This window comes from Marmota flaviventris, chromosome 20, assembly GCF_047511675.1.
Source record: "Marmota flaviventris isolate mMarFla1 chromosome 20, mMarFla1.hap1, whole genome shotgun sequence".
In the NCBI taxonomy this organism is placed as follows: Eukaryota; Metazoa; Chordata; class Mammalia; order Rodentia; family Sciuridae; genus Marmota; species Marmota flaviventris.
In genome coordinates this window covers 15,495,917-15,514,372 of record NC_092517.1, presented here as the reverse complement: position 1 = coordinate 15,514,372, position 18,456 = coordinate 15,495,917, and the positions used below count along the sequence as shown (strand labels likewise).

General features: G+C 46.2%; 1 protein-coding gene across 1 annotated transcript in view; it reads right to left on the bottom strand.

Annotated features, from left to right (window-relative positions):
* Slc6a11 (solute carrier family 6 member 11) overlaps window positions 1-18,456 on the bottom strand; it is a 125,067-nt gene that overhangs the window by 50,521 nt on the left and 56,090 nt on the right. Inside the window, exon 6 of the mRNA XM_027931918.2 lies at window positions 11,516-11,650. Coding sequence (XP_027787719.1) covers window positions 11,516-11,650 — 135 coding nt within the window. The remainder of the gene's footprint in view (window positions 1-11,515; window positions 11,651-18,456) is intronic.

Sequence of the window (18,456 nt, the reverse complement as noted above, 5' to 3'; positions counted from 1 at the left end):
TCTTCGGGGCAAGATGCTCGGCCTACTTTTCCTGAACAGGGTGCAGAAAGCCTGGGTTCTTCGAGCAGAGTTGTGTGCTCTCACCAGGCACAGGAAGGAGGATAAAGAGTGGGATGGCTGAAACAGTAAGGGACACTAGGAAGGGGAGAGGTGCATGGGGTGGTAGGGCAGAGGTTCATGGGGAGGTTTCCTATGAGGCTGTGACAGGGTGGGCGTTGGACACCTGGTGTGAGACCACCTAAACTCCACTGGAGAGTGGCTGGGGGCCAAACACTGGCTGCAGAGGAACACCACCAGAGGATTGAGGCTCTCGCCTGCTGGGCTGGGGAGATTCGGTCCACACCAGATTTTCATCTTTGGCACCCAAATGAGACACAGAATGACCCACAGGTTTCTTGACCTTGGCACTACTGACCGTTTTACTCTGATAATTTTTTGTTGTCATTGTGGGGGCTACCCCTGTGCATTGTAGGATGTTTCAGCAGCATCTGTGACCTCTGCTCAGGAGATGCCAGTATCACCCCTAACTCTGACCACGAAAAAATATTTCCAGGCTCTGCCAAATGTCTCCAGGGAGGCAAAGTTTCCCCAGATGAGAACCACTGTTATTGTGTCAAATTTGACTCTATACCTAGCTTAATGAAGTGCAAAGCCATGTCCTGACAAGACCTATTAAGTGACACAGAGTTTGGAATGGTATCAAGTCCTACTGGGTCCTATGAAGTTCGAAGGGCTTGGAAAACAACTTTGGATTACCACACATCTACATTCAAAAAACTAGCCTAAGCAAGTTCAAGGTGATTAGCCAATAATTTAAAAAAACATTAAAATTTAAAAATCTCCTGGGGAAGATAACAGAATCCAGAGTGTCTACAGCATACTCATAAAATGCAGTATTTCATCAAAAACTATCAGACAAGTAAAAAAAAAAAATAAGAAAACAGGATTCACTCTCTTGGAAAAAAAAAAAGGACTTTGGATTAGCATAGACTTTAAGGTAGGTACTACAAATATATCCAAAGACTTGAAGGTGAGGCCTCCCCATCGCAGGAGGGATCCATCAGAGGCAGATTATCCTTGAGGATATTTCTGCACTACATAGGGACTAAACCTGGTGAAGTAGTCATCCAGGTCTGGGATACTCAAAGACTCCAAGCCAACCTTGGCCAGCCCAAGGCTGGGCAGACAGAGAGAAGTCAGAAAATCAGATCCAACAGAGTTTCCACATTGTACCCTGTGACCTCTAAGTCAGCTCACCTGGGTTCAAGGGTTAACTATGAAAACTTTAGCCTCTGTAAACCACAGTCCCCTCATTTATCAAACCTTGAAGATGCAGGTTTAAGACTTATAAGTCATGGGAATTTTACTTGTAGATGGTACTTAGCCTCCACATTCAGAACATAATCTTTTTAATAATTATTTGCTGATTGAGTAAACTGGATAAATTAAATGACATGTTTATAAAGCACAGTACCTGGTGTACACGTTAACTAATGTGATTACACTTTTCTTACACTAGGGATCAAATCCCTATATGCTAAGCCATGCTCTACCACAGGGCTAACATCCTCAGCCTCTAATATCACGAAATTTTTTATTAAATGTTCTGAGAATGATGCTTTAAAGAATTTTTTATAGCTTTTTAAAAAATGCTTATTTTTTAGTTGTAGGTGGACACAATATCTTTATTTTACTTTTATGGGGTGCTGAGGATCGAACCTAGTGCCTCACTCATGCTAGGCGGGTGCTCTACCTCCGAGCCACAACCCCAGCCCTTTTATAGCTTTTAAAGTTATTTTTTTAATGTGGTGCTGAGGATTGAACCCAGTGCCTCACGTGTATTAGTGAAGTGCTCTACTACTGAGCCACAACCCCAGCCCCCAGTATCACTAATTTTATAGATACCCATGCAGTTCTTCATTCACCAAGATTGCTGATTATATGGTGCTGCTAAAATGGCTTGGAACTAGAAACCACAAAACTTCACCTTGAGCAAACCTGTAGGTGGAACTATTTAACGTCACGGAATCTCAGCAATGCACAGAACCCCAGTGGGGTATACACAAGAATTCTAATCCCACAGGGGGCGACTCCAGGAATCCCAAGGAGCCAAGAAAAGAAGAAAGATCTGCTACCTCGTGCATGATGTTAGATGAGTAATGCATCTTTAATTCCCAAGGAATTGAACTGCAGACCCGAAGAAGCACATGGCCAGGTCGATTCCAACCCAGAACCGCCCTTCACCACTGTTGCAGGCACTTAATTGTGTCTCTCCCAAGAGCCTGGGACTTCTTTGAAAAGAACCACCATGTGTGAGTTGACTGAACATCTCCAGCGCCTGGAACCCAGTACACAGCAAACCAGTCCTGGTGGAAACAGTCAGTGACCCAAACCCAGAATCAAATATGTTGAAAGGAAACCTTGCGGGCTCTCCAGTCCAGGGAGTGAGCCCTGCATCGGTGATGTTTACAATCTTTTTACATATGTCTCTAAACTGAAGGTTGATATAGACATTTTGGTTTGAAAGCTCCCGCAGCCCGGAAAGTGGTTTCTTTTTCCCTGGGTCCTTGGCTGAGAATCAGAGTACACTGCCACCAGGTGGCAGCAGATTCCATGGTCACATTTGCAAGGTTCAGCAGGTAGGGTTTTGAACTAGGTCTTATTTTCCCCCAGTTGGGCCTCCTGTGGGGTGGCGGGGGAGTAGGAGAGATCTGAGGTTCTGAGGTCTGCCCCAGCCCCAGGATTCAGACACCTCTGGCCTCAGGCTCTGGTTCCCTGGCGGCACACTCTGGAAACGGGTGTCCCAGTGCCCTGGGAAAGCAGACCCTGCGATCTGGACCTGTGACCGGCCTTTTCTGTTCTTGCCCTGAAAATACATACTCGAAACACAATGCAGAGGGAGAGTGGCAGGAATCTGGGGCAGGGACAATGGGTTTTCTTACAAGATCCCTTTTTGGCTCCCCAAAGACTGAAAAGGCAAGAAAGTAAAAAAAAAAAAAAAAAAAAAAAAAGAGGGGGGACAAAAATGGAGTGGAAGCACTCCACACTTCAGAGAGAACAGAGGGCTGACAGGGAAGACAAATAGATGTTTAGAAAGTTATAACAGACCACAGAATGCAAATTACAGGGGCACAAAGAGGCTGAGCTGCTGTGTTGCTTCAAGTTCTTGACGAGAAACTTAATTTACTGGACCTAAAATAAAGGCACTTGGTTCCGAGTTCAAAGCCCCCCTTTGGGCTGTGGGGCCCGGACTCGTCCTGCCCAGAGCTAGTAAGGTGCAAGCCAAAATGGGGAACACCGCTGGTGTTCCTGGAACCCTTTTATGCACCAGGCCCTGGGCATGGGCACCTAAAATGAGAACCAGGCGTGCTTTGGCAGTTGTCTGCACATTTGCCTCACGGCCACCCTGTGTGGTGGGTATTCTTACTCCTGAGGGACAGGTGGAAACCCTGAGCCCAGAGGGGGAAAGATACCGACTAAAGGTCACCCAGCTGGGAAATGGCAGAAAAACTCAAATTTGCTTCCTTTGACATCAGGTTCTATTAGCAAAGCCACTGCAGGGGAGCGGCGTCATCTAACACCAAACAACACAGGCCTGGCTAGAAATTTCCTTCCTTTCCTTTTCTCCTTCCTTCTCTCCTTTTTCCTTCCTTCCCTCCCTCCCTTTCATCCTTAAATTCATTCAGAAACATCTACTGAGCATCCCCTTTGTTGTAGGTGCTGTCCCAGGGGCTGGAGACTCCACCGTGATGGAACAGACACAGAACAGTGGTTGGAACAGTGTCTGAGATATTGGAAGAGGCTAGGGAGGAACCAAGCCAGGGGACTGGATGGGATGCGCCAGGATGAAGAAGAGGGTGACATTTACATATGGTGGTCAGGGAGCTTTGGGACTACTATGGCTGGGTGCCTGCCCTGTTGGGCTTTTATTTTAATAAATTTATCTTATTTATTTATATGTGGTGCTGAGGATCCAACCCAGGGCCTCACACATGCTAGGCAAGTGCTCTACCACTGAGCCCCAGCCCCAGCCCCCTGATGGGCTTTTACACACTTTTCGTGGTTATCTTTCTCGACCCACGAAGAAGGTATCACCCCATTTTACAGATGAGTGAGGCTTCACAGAGGGAGAGTGGGAATAACTCGCTTTGCCTCCTGGTGGGCTGAGCTCCCTGTGGACACCCATTCTGGAACTCTCTGGCTTCCCTGGTCGGGAGAGAGGCAGAGGGAGCTGTTGTGAACGTGCTCTCTGTCTCAACACTGCACCGCCTTCCAGCAGATTCCCTGTCACAGAAGCCCAGAGAGGCCAGGAAGGCTCCTGATGGGTGGGGACTTTCCTCTTGGACCCCAGAGGCAAGCAAGGTCCAGAGCTTTGCACCAGATATCTGATGTGCCTTCAGAAATGTCAATGACACAGCAGCGAAGAACAGGCAACCTCAAGCCCCTTGCAAGCCTGCTGGGAAGGGGAAGTGGCCCTGGTCTGCAAGCAATGGAGATCGGGACTGGGGATCCTCCTGGCATCCCATGGGGGAGTGGGAGGAGGCGCCCTGGGGACTGACTAGCCTCTCCTGTGACCTGCACATGTCCTACCCCTCTGGTCCCAGGCCTATCTTGAGAGAAATCAATGCTGGTGATGATGATGACATGGACCACCCCAGTTGTGATGGCAGCACAGGGACTGGCTGGCCCCTCAGGCCCCAGGAGACAGGGAACCCAGGTGTTGTCTAATGCCAGATCCATCAGCCACTGGCCTTCCCTGCTTCCTCCATGAGAAGGCAAGAAAGGGAAAGGGAGGGTGTGGATACTCGCACTTGAACTCCACTCTGCTGCACCAGAGGCACGTGCGGCTGGCAGGTGTTGGCATGGGGATCACCGACAACAGGTTGCCACCCGCCCTTCACGGACCTCAAGGGTGCTCCAGAAGCTCTGTTCTTGCCTAGACCATGGGGACCACCTGGAAGAAGAGCGGTGAGCCTGCACTTCCCCACAGACTATGGCTCCTGGAGACAGGAGGGCAGATGTGCTTCTGCACCCAGGACCTGGGTGCACCCTCACTGCTGGTGGGATAAACTTGCTGGGCTCTGGTGACAGATGAGATGTACACGGGATTGCCTCAGCATCTGACCTGGAGGCTCTTCCCCTCAAGTGCTTGTTTTACCTGCTATTAGCCCCCAGTCCACTGGAGGCCCCATCCTGAGGGATTGGATGGAGTAGCCCGGAGGCCTGAGGGGTCCCAGGGGCTTTCCTTCCTCCTCCATCAGCCTTCCTTCCTTCCTTCCTGACTGGCCAGCCACTGGAGGATTCTGGCAATGACAAAGTGACCCCTTCAGTGCATCCGGGCTCAGGAGGCCTAAATACTGCAACTTTAAGATTATCCCCAAACAAATGGGGGTATCCACACTCCCAGACCAGCCAAGCAACTGGGCCTATCTGCTCCTTCTGGGAACTTTTATTTCTGGTGCAGTTTGAAGTGCACATGGGAAACCAAGTCAGGATCATTACTCAGAAAAAATACCAGGGGCAAAAACAATCAGAACTTGGAGAATGTCAACCAGAGAGATAAGCCCAAACCTTATACTGACCTCCTGAGAGAAAATACTTGCAGCAGGCAGCTCATCTAACCTGCCCTGACTTGGAGCTGTGCCTCTGGCGACTCCAGGGTGACTCTGTGGCTGCCTAAAGCTCTGGAAGAATCCATCTAGCAGCACTGTGTCCCAAATGACAGCCAACTACTTTCCACCTGAACCATTTTTGTCATTGTCTATATTTGTTCTAATGTTTATTTAATATTTGCCTTTAAAACAAATCTTTCTTTTAAATCACATATGATACATATATGCATGCATGCATAGCATGTTGGTATGGATGAGTTTTGTGAGATATACATATCATATATGGCCTCATTCTAGCCATTACAACAATGAGGGCATGGTTTTAATGTCCTTTATGTCCCAGGTTTATCTCCTAATGCAAATTAAATAAATGCATAATTATAAAACAAGAAATAATGTTTCTCCAGCAACTGAGCCACCATGCTCGACTTGCCCCTTACCTTTCCTTCTTTTTCTGGTGCTGGGGATGGAATCCAGGGCCTTGCACATGCTAGTTAAAGCCCTCTGTCCCCGAGCTACACCCCTGGCTCTGCTGGCAATTTGACTTTCAAGGCCATCTGCTGGGACAGGCAGGTACCTACCACCTGTGATCCTTACTGTAGGGAAGAGAGCATTTGACCCCAGAGAGGTGAGGGATCTAACTCAGGACCACACCACCAAGAGTGGGAAGGCAGGAATGGAACCCAGAGCCCTCCTGTCTCTTCATGGTCTAGGATGTTCACAGATGGGGCCAGCTGACCAGGACATGTTGGGGCTCTTCTTGCATCACACCCCGGCTTTCAAATAAACAAAACCCAGCTTTATAAGCAGTTTTCTTTCCCCTTTCCCTCTTGAGACCACTATCTTTGTCTCTTCCCCTGACAATTAACAGGTGCTTTTGAGAACATGCACATGGATGCCCTTAGGTTTCCTGCCATCACTAAGACAGAATCAAAGCACATTACAGCTTACAGATTTGGTAACCTGAGGTTACTAGACTTTTTGTTAAAAGAACCACAACATTTTCAAACACTGAAAGAGCTCTGTCTCTTATACTCATTGAAACAAATATTTACTGAGCACCTTACTATGTACTGGGCACCGGGCCACTGGTGGGGAGGACAGATGAGACTTTGTCCCAAGCTGTCTCCTCAGCCAGGCCCTCCTGGGTCACCCTGTGGAGTATCCTCCTCTCTCTCCAGCACTCCAGCCCCTCTCTCTGCCTTACTTTGTCTGCAGGGTACCTGTCACCGTCTAGTAGATTCTAGGTTTTGCATTTCAATTTTGTTTAGTGCCTTCTGCCCTAACTATGATATAAGCTTCCTGGGTCAGGGATTCGTTTTGTTGACTACCATATCTTAAATACCCATAAGCATGTCTGACACCAAGGAGGCACTCAGCAAATACCTGTTAAATAAATGGATATCAAATGAATAAAAATGTGCACACATACACATATAATTATATAGATATTTCACTGCAAACATAGGTACTTTGGAAAATAAGTATGGAGTACTGGGTGGTAATGGTGCATGGTGGGCAGTTGAGAAAGACTTGCTTGAGAAGGCTGGTTAAAATGAATCCTAAAGCATGAGTGGATGTTAGCCACAGTGGGGAAGGCAGGTTCTGTGGGGGAAGGAGTCAACAGTTCCAATATAGGAAAGGCATGTGCAAGGACCCTGAGGCAGAAGGAACACATGTATTTGTGATCCTAAAAGGAGGCCATTATCTGGAATGAATTGAAAGAGGGAGAGTGTAACAGGGGATGCAGCAACAAAGAGCCTTCTGGAAGACGTTGGGGGACCTACTATTTGGATCTTATTCCAAAGACCACAGGGAACCCTAGAGGGGATATAAGCAATAGGTGCCTGATGGATTCACATTTCAAAAAGATCACTCTGCTGCTAGATGGGGAGTGGCCTAGAGGGGTCAAAAGTCATTTCTGGAAGACCAGTTGGGAGGCTAGTCTAGCTTTCAAATGGGAGATGGTGGTGGCCTGAAGTAGGGTGGCGATAGCAGAAGTAGAGAGCCACATGGACAGAGTGGGGTCATGTGAGGGTCAGAGGCCATTCTCCCTGCTCATGTGCCCATGGGGATTCTCCAGGACAGAGGTCATCGAACTTTTTCTAGGAAGAGCAAAAGAGTAAATATTTGAGTTTTTGCAGGTATGCAGGGAAGTCCTGCTTGTAGGCTGGCTCTTGGCTGATATTTGGGAACATAGCTTCTAAGAGGTTCCCCGTGGCACTCCCTGAGGTAGCTGTTTTTGCGTGCCTGGGATACTGAATTCCACTGAGGCTGACACCTAGACCATTTTTACGAGCTGTGTGATCCATAGGGCACACGTTTCCTTCTGAGAGCCTGGAATTCTGCAGGTTGCAATGGGTCATGTTAGGCAGACATAACTGCACTCAATAAAATGCCCCATAAAAATTCCAGACTCTGAAAATATGACTGGGAATTATTAAAATAGACTTTTCTTTTTTTTAAATTCTGGGCCCATTTGCTATGAATAATCACTTCTATTAGTTTTTATTTAATTTATGCAAATTCAAGCAAACATGAATATCTACTCTGAAGTCCTTCTTCTTTTAAAAAATGTCAGAAACTTTAAAAGTTACTCAGTGTCAGATTATATTGTTAAATCTTGCACATGTGCAAATATATAACAATGTGACTATTATATAAAGTTACAATGTACTAATAAAAAAGTTATTCAGCACCTTGCATTTTTAAGCCACCAACAGACTCATTTCTATATGCATCCTTGGAGAGCTTATTCTATTTCTCCATAGAGTTTCATTGTGTAATTCATTGTGGAGCATTGCTGATTCTACCAATCTGTTATTAATGGAAAAACAAGAAAAACACCTGAGCAGAGGTGTTTGGACTCCTGCAGACAGGAATCAAAATAAAAATGTGCAGAGGGATGGATTTGGACTAAGGGCCATAGTTTGCCAGCCCCTGCAAAAGTGGCCTGTCTGGCTCTACTCTGAAAAATCACAGACTGAATTCAATCTTTCATACCATCAAGTGAGAAACTCAGGCCCAGAATGGGAAAGGGAGGGAACTTGTCTAAGGTCAGGATGAGTGGCAGAACCAGGAGAACCCACTTCCCAACTCCCAGTTCAGTGTGCTCCCTGATACTCCAAGTGACTGCTCCCCAGAACAGCCCTGCGGATACCAACTGGCCTGGAAGCCGGGGCCTGAAAGGAAGGAAATGATAGGAAATTGGGATGATTAGGGCAGAAGAGATGAACGGTGAATGGCTTGGCCTTACCTCTGTGCTCCTATTTGTCTGTCTCTCTCTGTATAGGATTCTAAGGTCATAGGTACCAACCAGATTTTCTGAACTATTTTTTTTTTTTGCAATGCTGTATATTGAATCCACAGGTGCACTACCATGGAGCTATATGCTCAGACCTTTTATTTTTATTTTTTGAACTTGTGATCCTCCCACCTCAACCTCCTGAGTAGCTGGGATTACAGGCATGCACCAGAGCACTCGAAATTTTCAACCTTTTTTTTTTTTTTTTTTTCTCCATCATCAAAATCACCTCTGAAGCTTCTTATTTTTCTCAGGATTGAGGACCAAACTGAGGGCCTTGTGCATGCTGGGCAAGAGCTCTGCCACTGAGCTAAATAAATCCTCATCCCTTCTGAAGCTTCTTAACAGAAATGACCAGGGGCTGGGAAATGTAGCTTCGTGATAGAGAAATTTGTCTAGCCTGTACAAGGCCCTGGATTTTATGTCCAGCACCACACACATACACACAAAAAAAGACAGACAGATGCCCAGGTGCCAGAATCTCCAGGGTTGGGGCCTGGAATCTCTTTTTAAAAATGTTCCCAGGGGGTTGGGGTTGTGGCTTAGCAGTAGGGTGCTCGCCTAGCATGTGCAAGGCCCTGGGTTTGATCCTCAGCACCACATAAAAATAAATAAAATAAATGTATTGTGTCTAACTACAACTAAAAAAATAAGTAAAATAAATAAAAATGCTCCCAGGTATTCTGATGATTAATCAGATTTAGAAAATCTGGAGAATGCTCAGGACCACCCCTTCCAAAGACCAGGAAAAGGAAGTCTAGGAGCAGAAGAGACAAGAGGAAATCTGCTCTGGATCAAGGCAGAGAAAGTACAGATCTCAAAAAAATACACAGACCAGTGTTTTCTAAAGCTGCTTCTTCAGATGAGCCTCTGCCCCGAGAGGCTGGGTTTGGCAAGACCAACAGTCACGAGCCAATTTCCTTCTTCCTGGGAATTCTGCCTACAGCTCAGGATGCACTTGAGGTGCTTAGAGGTGCCCTGAGCTGCAAGGCAGGGCACACTGAGACAAAAATGAGCACTCTTTCCACTCCACCGTCCCTTTTCGTTCACTGTGATGAGGTCCATGTACCAGCACTCCACGGACATTCCCACCCAAGCTCCCCTAACACAGGGAGGCCCCAAACCACAGACCTGACATTGCAAGTTTCAAGTTTGCAAGTTCTTGCAAGTTTCAATTCTCCTTGAAGATTATACAGAGATTGCATGTGATCCATCGATGTTTAAGAGAAAGATGGGTGCTTCCTCGCCCACCCAGATGTCTTCTGAGTACGTTATTTTCTGTGATGAAATTGCCCGGGGAACTTTAAAGATACTGATACCTGGGAACGATCCCCAGAGAGTTTCTTTTAATTGCTCTAGGCTGTGCTCTTGGAACTGGAATGTTTAAAAGCTCCCCAGAAACTTCTGCCATGTAGTGGAGGCCGAGAGCCACTGGGCTTGGCAGGTTAGGTGTTCAGTCTCCATCTCTTGTTTAATGAACTCCCAGGCACATCACCATGCACCCACTTAGAGAAGCTTAGGCATAAACACTAGTACTTGCTACTCAGGCCAGTCAATGCCTTTCCAAAGACGACTAATAGGTTAGCCAATTTCTCCAATTCTTTTTTTTTTTCTTTCTGCAAGCTACCCCTGCAGGAAGAAGTTTCTCTCACTAAGATGCACCTCTGCAGAGGTCTGTCCTCTTGGGTAGGAAAAAAAAAAAAAGTTTGCACTTTCAACTAACTCCTTATTTACTATTTCTTCAATTACGAATGCAAGTGCAGGCAATTTTCATACTATGGCACTGCCATCTCAAAATATCATGTATGCTCAGAGTTGTTTTGAAATCACGGTACCAGGCATCATTAATCCAGAATCCAAAATCTGACCTTTTTTTTTTTTTTTGGTAATGGGGATTAAACCCAGGGGCGCTTAACCACTGAGCCACATCCCTAGCCCTTTTTATATTTTATTTTGAGACAAGATCTTTCTAAGCTGCTTAGGGCCTCACTAAGTTGCTGAGGATGTCTTTGAACTTGTGATCCTCCTGCTTCAGCCACCCGCGTCTCTGGAATTTGAGCGTCCATTTGTCACAAGTGAAAAATCCTATACCATGAAACACTATTTCATGCATAAAACTGTTACAAGTACTGTATAAAATTACCTTTGAACTATGTCTACAAGGTATACATGAAACAAATGAATTTTGTGTTTCGGTTTGTGTCTTCTCCCCAAGATATCTCATCATGTACAGTCAAATATTATAAAATTAGAAAAAAATCCAAATTCTAAAATATTTCTGGTCTCAAGCACTTGGAATAAGGAATCCTCAACTGGTAGTTGTCAGACCTGCTTGTGGATCTTGCTATTTAAGGTACTGTTAAAAAAAGTGCCTATATATCCTATGTGACAAATTTGCCTTTTATAAATGTAACTGTATTTTGATATCTTTGATTTCCTACAAATTTAATGGATGCATTAAAATTTTGTGTCCTGAGAAGAGGTCCACAGGTTTCCAACTTGTTTAACAGGCCATTGAGCCTCTGGGGGTGCTGGGGGTGGGGCTCTGCAGAAAGCTTCCTCCACTGGCTGTGGGTGACACTGAGCAGACAGCCCTTACCTGTGGGTCTGAGAGCCGGGAGAGATCAGGGTACAGGTAGAACTTGATGCCTTCAGAGGCCCCTGGCAACGTCACCCCTCGGATCAGCAGGATCAGAAGCATGATGTAGGGGAATGTCGCAGTGACGTACACAACCTGCCCGGGGAAAGGAGAGCACAGACTCAAGAAGGGGTGACAATGTCGGGGTTACTTCACTTAGCACAACATCCCCAATTTTCATTCATTTTGCTGCATATCACATGTTGTCCTTTCTGAAGGCTGACTGGTATGTCATTGTATGTACACACTGTGTTTTCTTTCTTTATTCATCCGTGTATCGCAGTCACAGACAGACAAACATAGCCATCCCTCGGCAACCAAGCAGGTTGGCTGCAGCAGCCCCATGGGTATCAAAATCAGCGGATGCTCATGGCCCTTACATGATAAAATGGCCTAGTATTTGCAGAGACCCTTGGTTCATCTCTAGATGACTTATAATACCTGATGCAATGAAACCGTGGGGGGGGGGGGGAAGAGTCATTTGACTGCATTATTTAGGGAACAACAGCAATGGAAAAGTCTACATCCTCAGGTTTTAAAGAATAGTTTCTATCCATTTGGGTAAAATCCATAGATGCAACACCAAGAGCCCACTGTGGACTGCGTGATTTCACTCATACAAAGTATCAAAATAGTCAGATTCATAGAATCAAAGAGTGAACTTGAACTGGTGGTTGTGAGGGAGGAAAAATAGGGAGTCATTTGTCATTGGGCATAAAGTTCCCATCAAGTAAGAGGCATGTGCTCCGAAGATCTGCAGTCCAGCACTGTACCAGGAGTCAACAGTAATGTACTGCACTCTTAAAAGTTCATTTATTTATTTATTTTTGGGTCTGGGGCTCGAACTCAGGAATACTTGACCACTGAGCCACATCCCCAGCCCTATTTTGTATTTTCTTTAGAGTCAGGGTCTCACTGAGTTGCTTAGGGCCTCGCCATTGCTGAGGCTGGCTTTGAACTTGGGATCCTCCTGCCTCAGACTCCCAAGCTGCTGGGATTACAGGTGTGTGTTACCACGACCGCTTTAATTTTTAAAAATCTATATTTTATAGTTACAGATGGACACAATACCTTTATTTTTTATTTATTTATTTTTATGTGGTACTGAGGCTTGAACTCAGTGCCTCACACATGCTAGGCAAGTGCTCTGCCACTGAGCTACCACCCCAGCTCAGCACACTTAAAAATTTAAGGGAGGGCTGGGAATGTAGCTCAGAGGTAGAGTGCTTGCCTAGCATGTGTGAGGCCCTGGATTCCATCTCCAGTACTGAGTGCAAAGAAAAAAAAAAGTTACGGTAAATCTCATGTTAAGATTCTTACCACAATAAAATAATTTAAAAAGACGATGACTGTGGTGGGCCCTGCAGGGACCAATGGGAAGAATAATTTCCTAGTAAAGCAAGAAGAATGGAGCCCAGATGCAGCCTGTTGTCCTGCACTGTCTCCTACCACTGTCCCTTCAAGGACTGGATCTTCTAGAAAATATCTACTGAGGCCTACAATCGGCTTGATGGTACTGCGCGTCAAGCATTTTTGACTACAGCCCATGGAAAGAAATTTATTATCACAATCCAGTGCACACTGAGCTGAAAAGGAGTTTCACAAAATCAGTTGCATGTGTGACACAGGGTAATATTGTCCATCATTTCATTTTCTTTCTTTCTTTTTTTTTTTTTTTTTTTGGTACCAGGGATTAAACTCAGGGTGCATAACCACTAAGCCACATCCCCAATCCTTTTTATTGTTATTTAGAGATAGGGTCTCACTGAGTTGCTTAGGGCCTTGGTAAGTTGCTGTGGCTGGCTCTGAACTTGTGATCCTCCTGCCTTAGCCTCCAGAGTCACTGGGATTACAAGTGTGTGCCACCATGCCAGGCTCTGTTTCATTTTCTAAAAGGCTGGTCACGATCCTTAAAATCCATTTCATAATGCACTAATGAGCCACAACCCACAGTTTTGAAAAAAAATACTGCTCTTAATAAAAATCAAAGTTTCATATCCCAAGATAGGATAGGAGAGGGGGAAAGAAGAAGAGGAGAACTGAGTGGAGAGGGAGGAGAGGGGAGAAAAGAAAACTGGGGTAGAAAAGCGCTGGCATGGGCCTGAAGTCATTTAAGCTTGCTCAGCTATAGAGGCAGGTGATTGGATCCAATGAACCTGAGAGACCCCTTCTGTTGGAAGATTCAGGTTAAGAGCCGAGGCACGTGGAAGACACACAAACCTTCCCTGCACAAATGCTGCCTAGATGGATTCAGGCAGATCTTCGCACGCTACCAGAATCTCAGTCCTGGAGGCTGCACGCAGGCACTGGACACACCTCCCATCTGAGGTCCCTGTGGGGCTTGGTATCCTGCAGGTCTGATATTTTCTCCTTTGTCACCTTCTCTCCAATGCCTTGGTTGCATCCCCCGGGGCGGGGCCTACTGCTCCACCACTTTAGACCAGCAACTTGGCAAGAAGCCAGAGATATTTCTGAGAATCCGAGGACAGTCCGGGCCTTCCCGGCAAATGCGCAGACCCAGAGATGAAGGATCCTCCGTGATGATGCAGACTCAGTTTACCCCTGTGTTTTGAGCCTGGCTCTGGTTTCACTTCTCACTCCTGCTCAGCCCAAGGCTTCTGTGGCCAGGAGAGTTCAGTCCTTCGCTCCATTCATTCATTCATTTGCTCAGCCATCTGCCTACTTGCTCCACTCACTCAGATACCACAGATGCTCCTAAGGGCCCAGCATTGAGCGAAGCCCTGGGAATGTATAAATAAGGGTGACTCGGGGGATGGGATTTCTGCTCCAAGAGACTTTCAACTGGTAGAAAAGACAGACATGCAGAAAACAGATAATGGGTCATGGAGTCAGGGGAGGGCAAAAGAGGATGGAGAGGGAGCAGCTCGTGACAAGAGCAGTCAGGGAAGGCTCCTCCAAAGAGGTGACACAGATGCTGGCTCACAGAGGATAAGAGGAGTTCAGGACATGGAAAACGGGGATGGAAGGAAGAGGGAAGCAGAGTTCTTGCTTTATGCCAGGTACACACGATGATCGCACTGGCCGCCTTTGTTCAGGACTTCATTTCCTGACAAGGTGTAGCTGTCTTCTTTTTACACACGAGAAAGTTGGGAGAGGTCACCAGTAACTTGTCCAAGGTCACCCAACAACAAATGGTGACCAGACGTGGGATTCACAGCAAGCCCTGCCTGATTCCAAGATCACATTTTCACCCATCAGGAGAGCCACAGGAACGCCATGTTATTTTCTCAACCTGGGAGACGAGACTCTTAGAGAAGCTAAGTTGTTCCGTGAATATGTGACAAAGCAGAGATTTCAACCCAGACCTCAGAAAGTAGGAAATCGGGGCCAACAGGGGGTAATGATGATGTGTCCTGTGGACATAACCTGGAAGGTCGGATCATTTTATCCACCCACTTCTATAATCAACGACAATGATGGCATTGTCCCTAGAGCCACCAACTCCTGCATCCCTGTTTCCAAGTCAACCATTAGTTCAACTGACATGTCACATATTCAACATAATTTCTTGCTGTCATATATGAGCCAGAAAAGGGGCACACAAGCCAAACATAGAAGAGCAATTGATATTTATAATAAAAAGAGGTCAGCAATTGATATTAATAATAAATAAGAGGCCAGCAACCAATAAATGCTTGATGGTTCCTGCCCAGTACTATACAATCTCCACTTTCATTAGGCTCTCTAGGCACTAGCTAGGATAGATCTTCAGCATCTCATATCAATTTTTGATTTTGTTTTCCTCCAAGATGAATGCCAGTCCCCAGTCAGTGAGCTTAACTTGACAAAAAGACAGGTTGAGGCTAACAATTTGTTGCTTTCACAGAATAATTTCCAGTTGCTCTGTCGTGTGACAGATTAATTTATCCACAATGGCCAGGAGCTGACCTCTTCCAGATTCATGATATCTCTCCACCTTAGCCACCTTAACCTCCCATGCTCAGACAATTTCAGGAACAGAACATTACCATGTCAAACACAGGAACAACTCAAAATCTCTTTTTTTTTTAGAGAGAGAGAATTTTAATATTTATTTTTTTTTAAGTTTTCGGTGGACACAACATCTTTGTTTGTATGTGGTGCTGAGGATCGAACCTGGGCAGCACGCATGCCAGGCAAGCGCACTACCGCTTGAGCCACATCCCCAGCCCCTACTCAAAATCTTAAGAGATTTGTCCTTCACCTGCAAGACTGCCTTAATGTGACTAACCTTGCCAGTTTTGCTCTGCCCAGACTCCATGGAGTGGACTGGGTGTCAAGGGTGTTGGTAGGTGGCGGGGGGTCACTTATGACCCTGGCTAAATGTACCCAGGCCGTGCCCAGGCAACCTACATAAGTGACTCCTTGACCACTACAGTGACATGGTTCATTAAGTGGCTGATGATTATTTTTGAAGCAGTTCTATTGTTTAGAGGTCTAAATGAATGCTCTTGCTTTTTCAATTACTTTTAGCAGAGCCACATTCCCTCCACTGGAATCCACAACTTCATTTTTATACTCCTTTTACAAAACCATAAAGGAAATAAAATATTCAAATGAATTGCCCAAAGACCTGAGTGCAGACGTATTTAGCTGCCAAGAGTAAACCACTGGCTGGCACACATTACCCTAGAAAAATTCATTTGTAAGCTAAGGTTTGAGAGCCTCGAGTTAGGGTACAAAAGGTGGTTTAGGGGCACCATTATGTAATGCATACCAGAGGAGGGTGGTATGAAAGCTGTAGATGCAACGCAGAGCACAGTGGAATCTGTTGCTGGTTCCGGTTCTTCTAAAAGCTCCTTTTAATCTGTGTTTATCCTTGGCCACACCAGACACTTGGGATATTCATTTCATTTTTTTTTTCCTTGAGAACAGCCGTAGACTGTCAAAACCCATACAGGTCCTGTCATCAGGAGATTGCTCATAAAGGACTCGTATGCTCCCATTCGCCCCTCCTGTGCTCTTGTAAGGCATCACTAATTGATCACAGCATTCTTTGCAGCCAAAAGCCTGGATGCAGCCACAGAGACACCTCCACCCAGTCCTCCAGGCAGACCCCGTAATCAGCGGGGATGGAATCCCTCTCTCTGTGACCTGTGATCTCGTCCATGTTGCATTTATACATTTTCAAGAGTCTCCCGAGGTTTAACAGAATGGTAACGTAGTGGGAAATGAGGGTCAGGACACTTGAGATCTGGAAGCAACTTTATTAGAGGCACCATACCCCAGAGGAATAATTCCCAAAGTCTGAGCCCCGAGCATAGCAGAGCTCTTACTTTTATACATAAGCACATTTTGGGTACATCAAGGCAAGGAAGTTGATGCAATTCTATTGGAGGGAGCATTCTACATTCCTTATATGGGTGCAAGCATGTCAACAGCCTAGGGACTCTTAGCTCACAGGGCTTAGGGACTTTTACTGCACTAAGCCTAAAGGGGGATTGTTCTCTCCCCATTGCTTTGTTTCTTGCTTCTCCTACTGTGGTTTATCTTCTGCAGATACTTGTCAGCCTTTGCAAGCCTCCAGGGTTAAATGTCAGTAAGCAGAGCTGTGTGACAGCGTGCAAAACCACAGCCTGTCCGCTCTTAAGCTGTGAGTGTTCCTGCCTTGCTCTACCACATTAAGACCTCAAGGAAAGACCTGGTGCCTGTGTGCATGCATATAAGCACGAGACTCCCGACGTCATGATAATGCACAGGCAGGATCCGATGAGAAAAAAGGCTACAGAGATAGTGGGAAAAGCACTTCCAGGGTCTGCGAGATGGGATCTGTCAAAGTGAGTGGGAGCTGAGTGGCCAAGTATAAACGGGAATGGGAGAGGCTGATTCAGGCAAGGAAGACATGGAACCAGCCAAGGATGCAGAAATGGCCGTAGAACATTGCCCCCTGGGACATCTAGGAGCCCCCAAGTGGTGACCCAGGGGCTCAGACTCAAGTTAGCCTCGCCTCTTTCCTCAGCTTGTCCCACATGCAGTCGGGGACCAAATCCTTCCCATCTCATCTTCAATTGTATTCTGAAATTGCATCTCATTCCTCCCCATCACAGGGCCCTTCATCAGCTTCCTTCTTAGTCACCGTGACAGCCTGATGTTGTCCATGCTGCAGCCCAAGGTGCAAAAATACTAATCCACTATGTCTCTTCTTGGCTCCTCTGGGTCTACCCACTCCCCACCCAGCCCCACATTCAAGGTGGTGGGATCTAGTGAAAAGGTTAGGCTTTGAGAAAGATAACCCTGAAATCAAATTCGGCTTTGGGCTGGGGTTGTGGCTCAGTGGTAGAGCGCTCGCCTTGCACGTGCGAGGCCCTGGGTTCGATCCTCAGCACCACATAAAAATAAATAAAATAAAGGTTAAAAAAAAAAATCAGCTCTGCTCAAACTTCCCGTGTGGCTCTGGTCTGTCTCTATCCTTCTTCATGCCAGGCTTCTTTTTTTGGGCATGAGGGATTGAACCACTGAACCATATCTCCAGCCCTTTTTATATTTTATCTAGAGACAGGTTCTCGCTCAGTTGCTTAGGGCCTCACTAAGTTTCTGAGGCTGGCTTTGAACTTGCGATCCTCCTGCCTCTGCCTCCCAAGCTGCTGGGATTATAGACATGGCACCTGGCCCCACGCCAGGCTTCTTAAGGACTTCTTGCCTCTTCTTAGCCGCTGTCTGTCCACAGGATCTGTCTCCAGCCCTTGGCCACCCAAGGTGTTCATTTTCTGTGTGTCTAATATCCCCACAATAGGACTGAGGACTCCTCAAATTCAAATGCCCAGCCCTCTCTTGAGAAGTCACCGTCCTGTCTTATATAGGTCTGGAAATAGGGGCTCAGAGTGGTCAATTTGAAATTTTTCTGTCTTACTATGGGCACCGCCCTTCTCTGAACCTGTAAACCATGCTGTCTGCCCAGATGT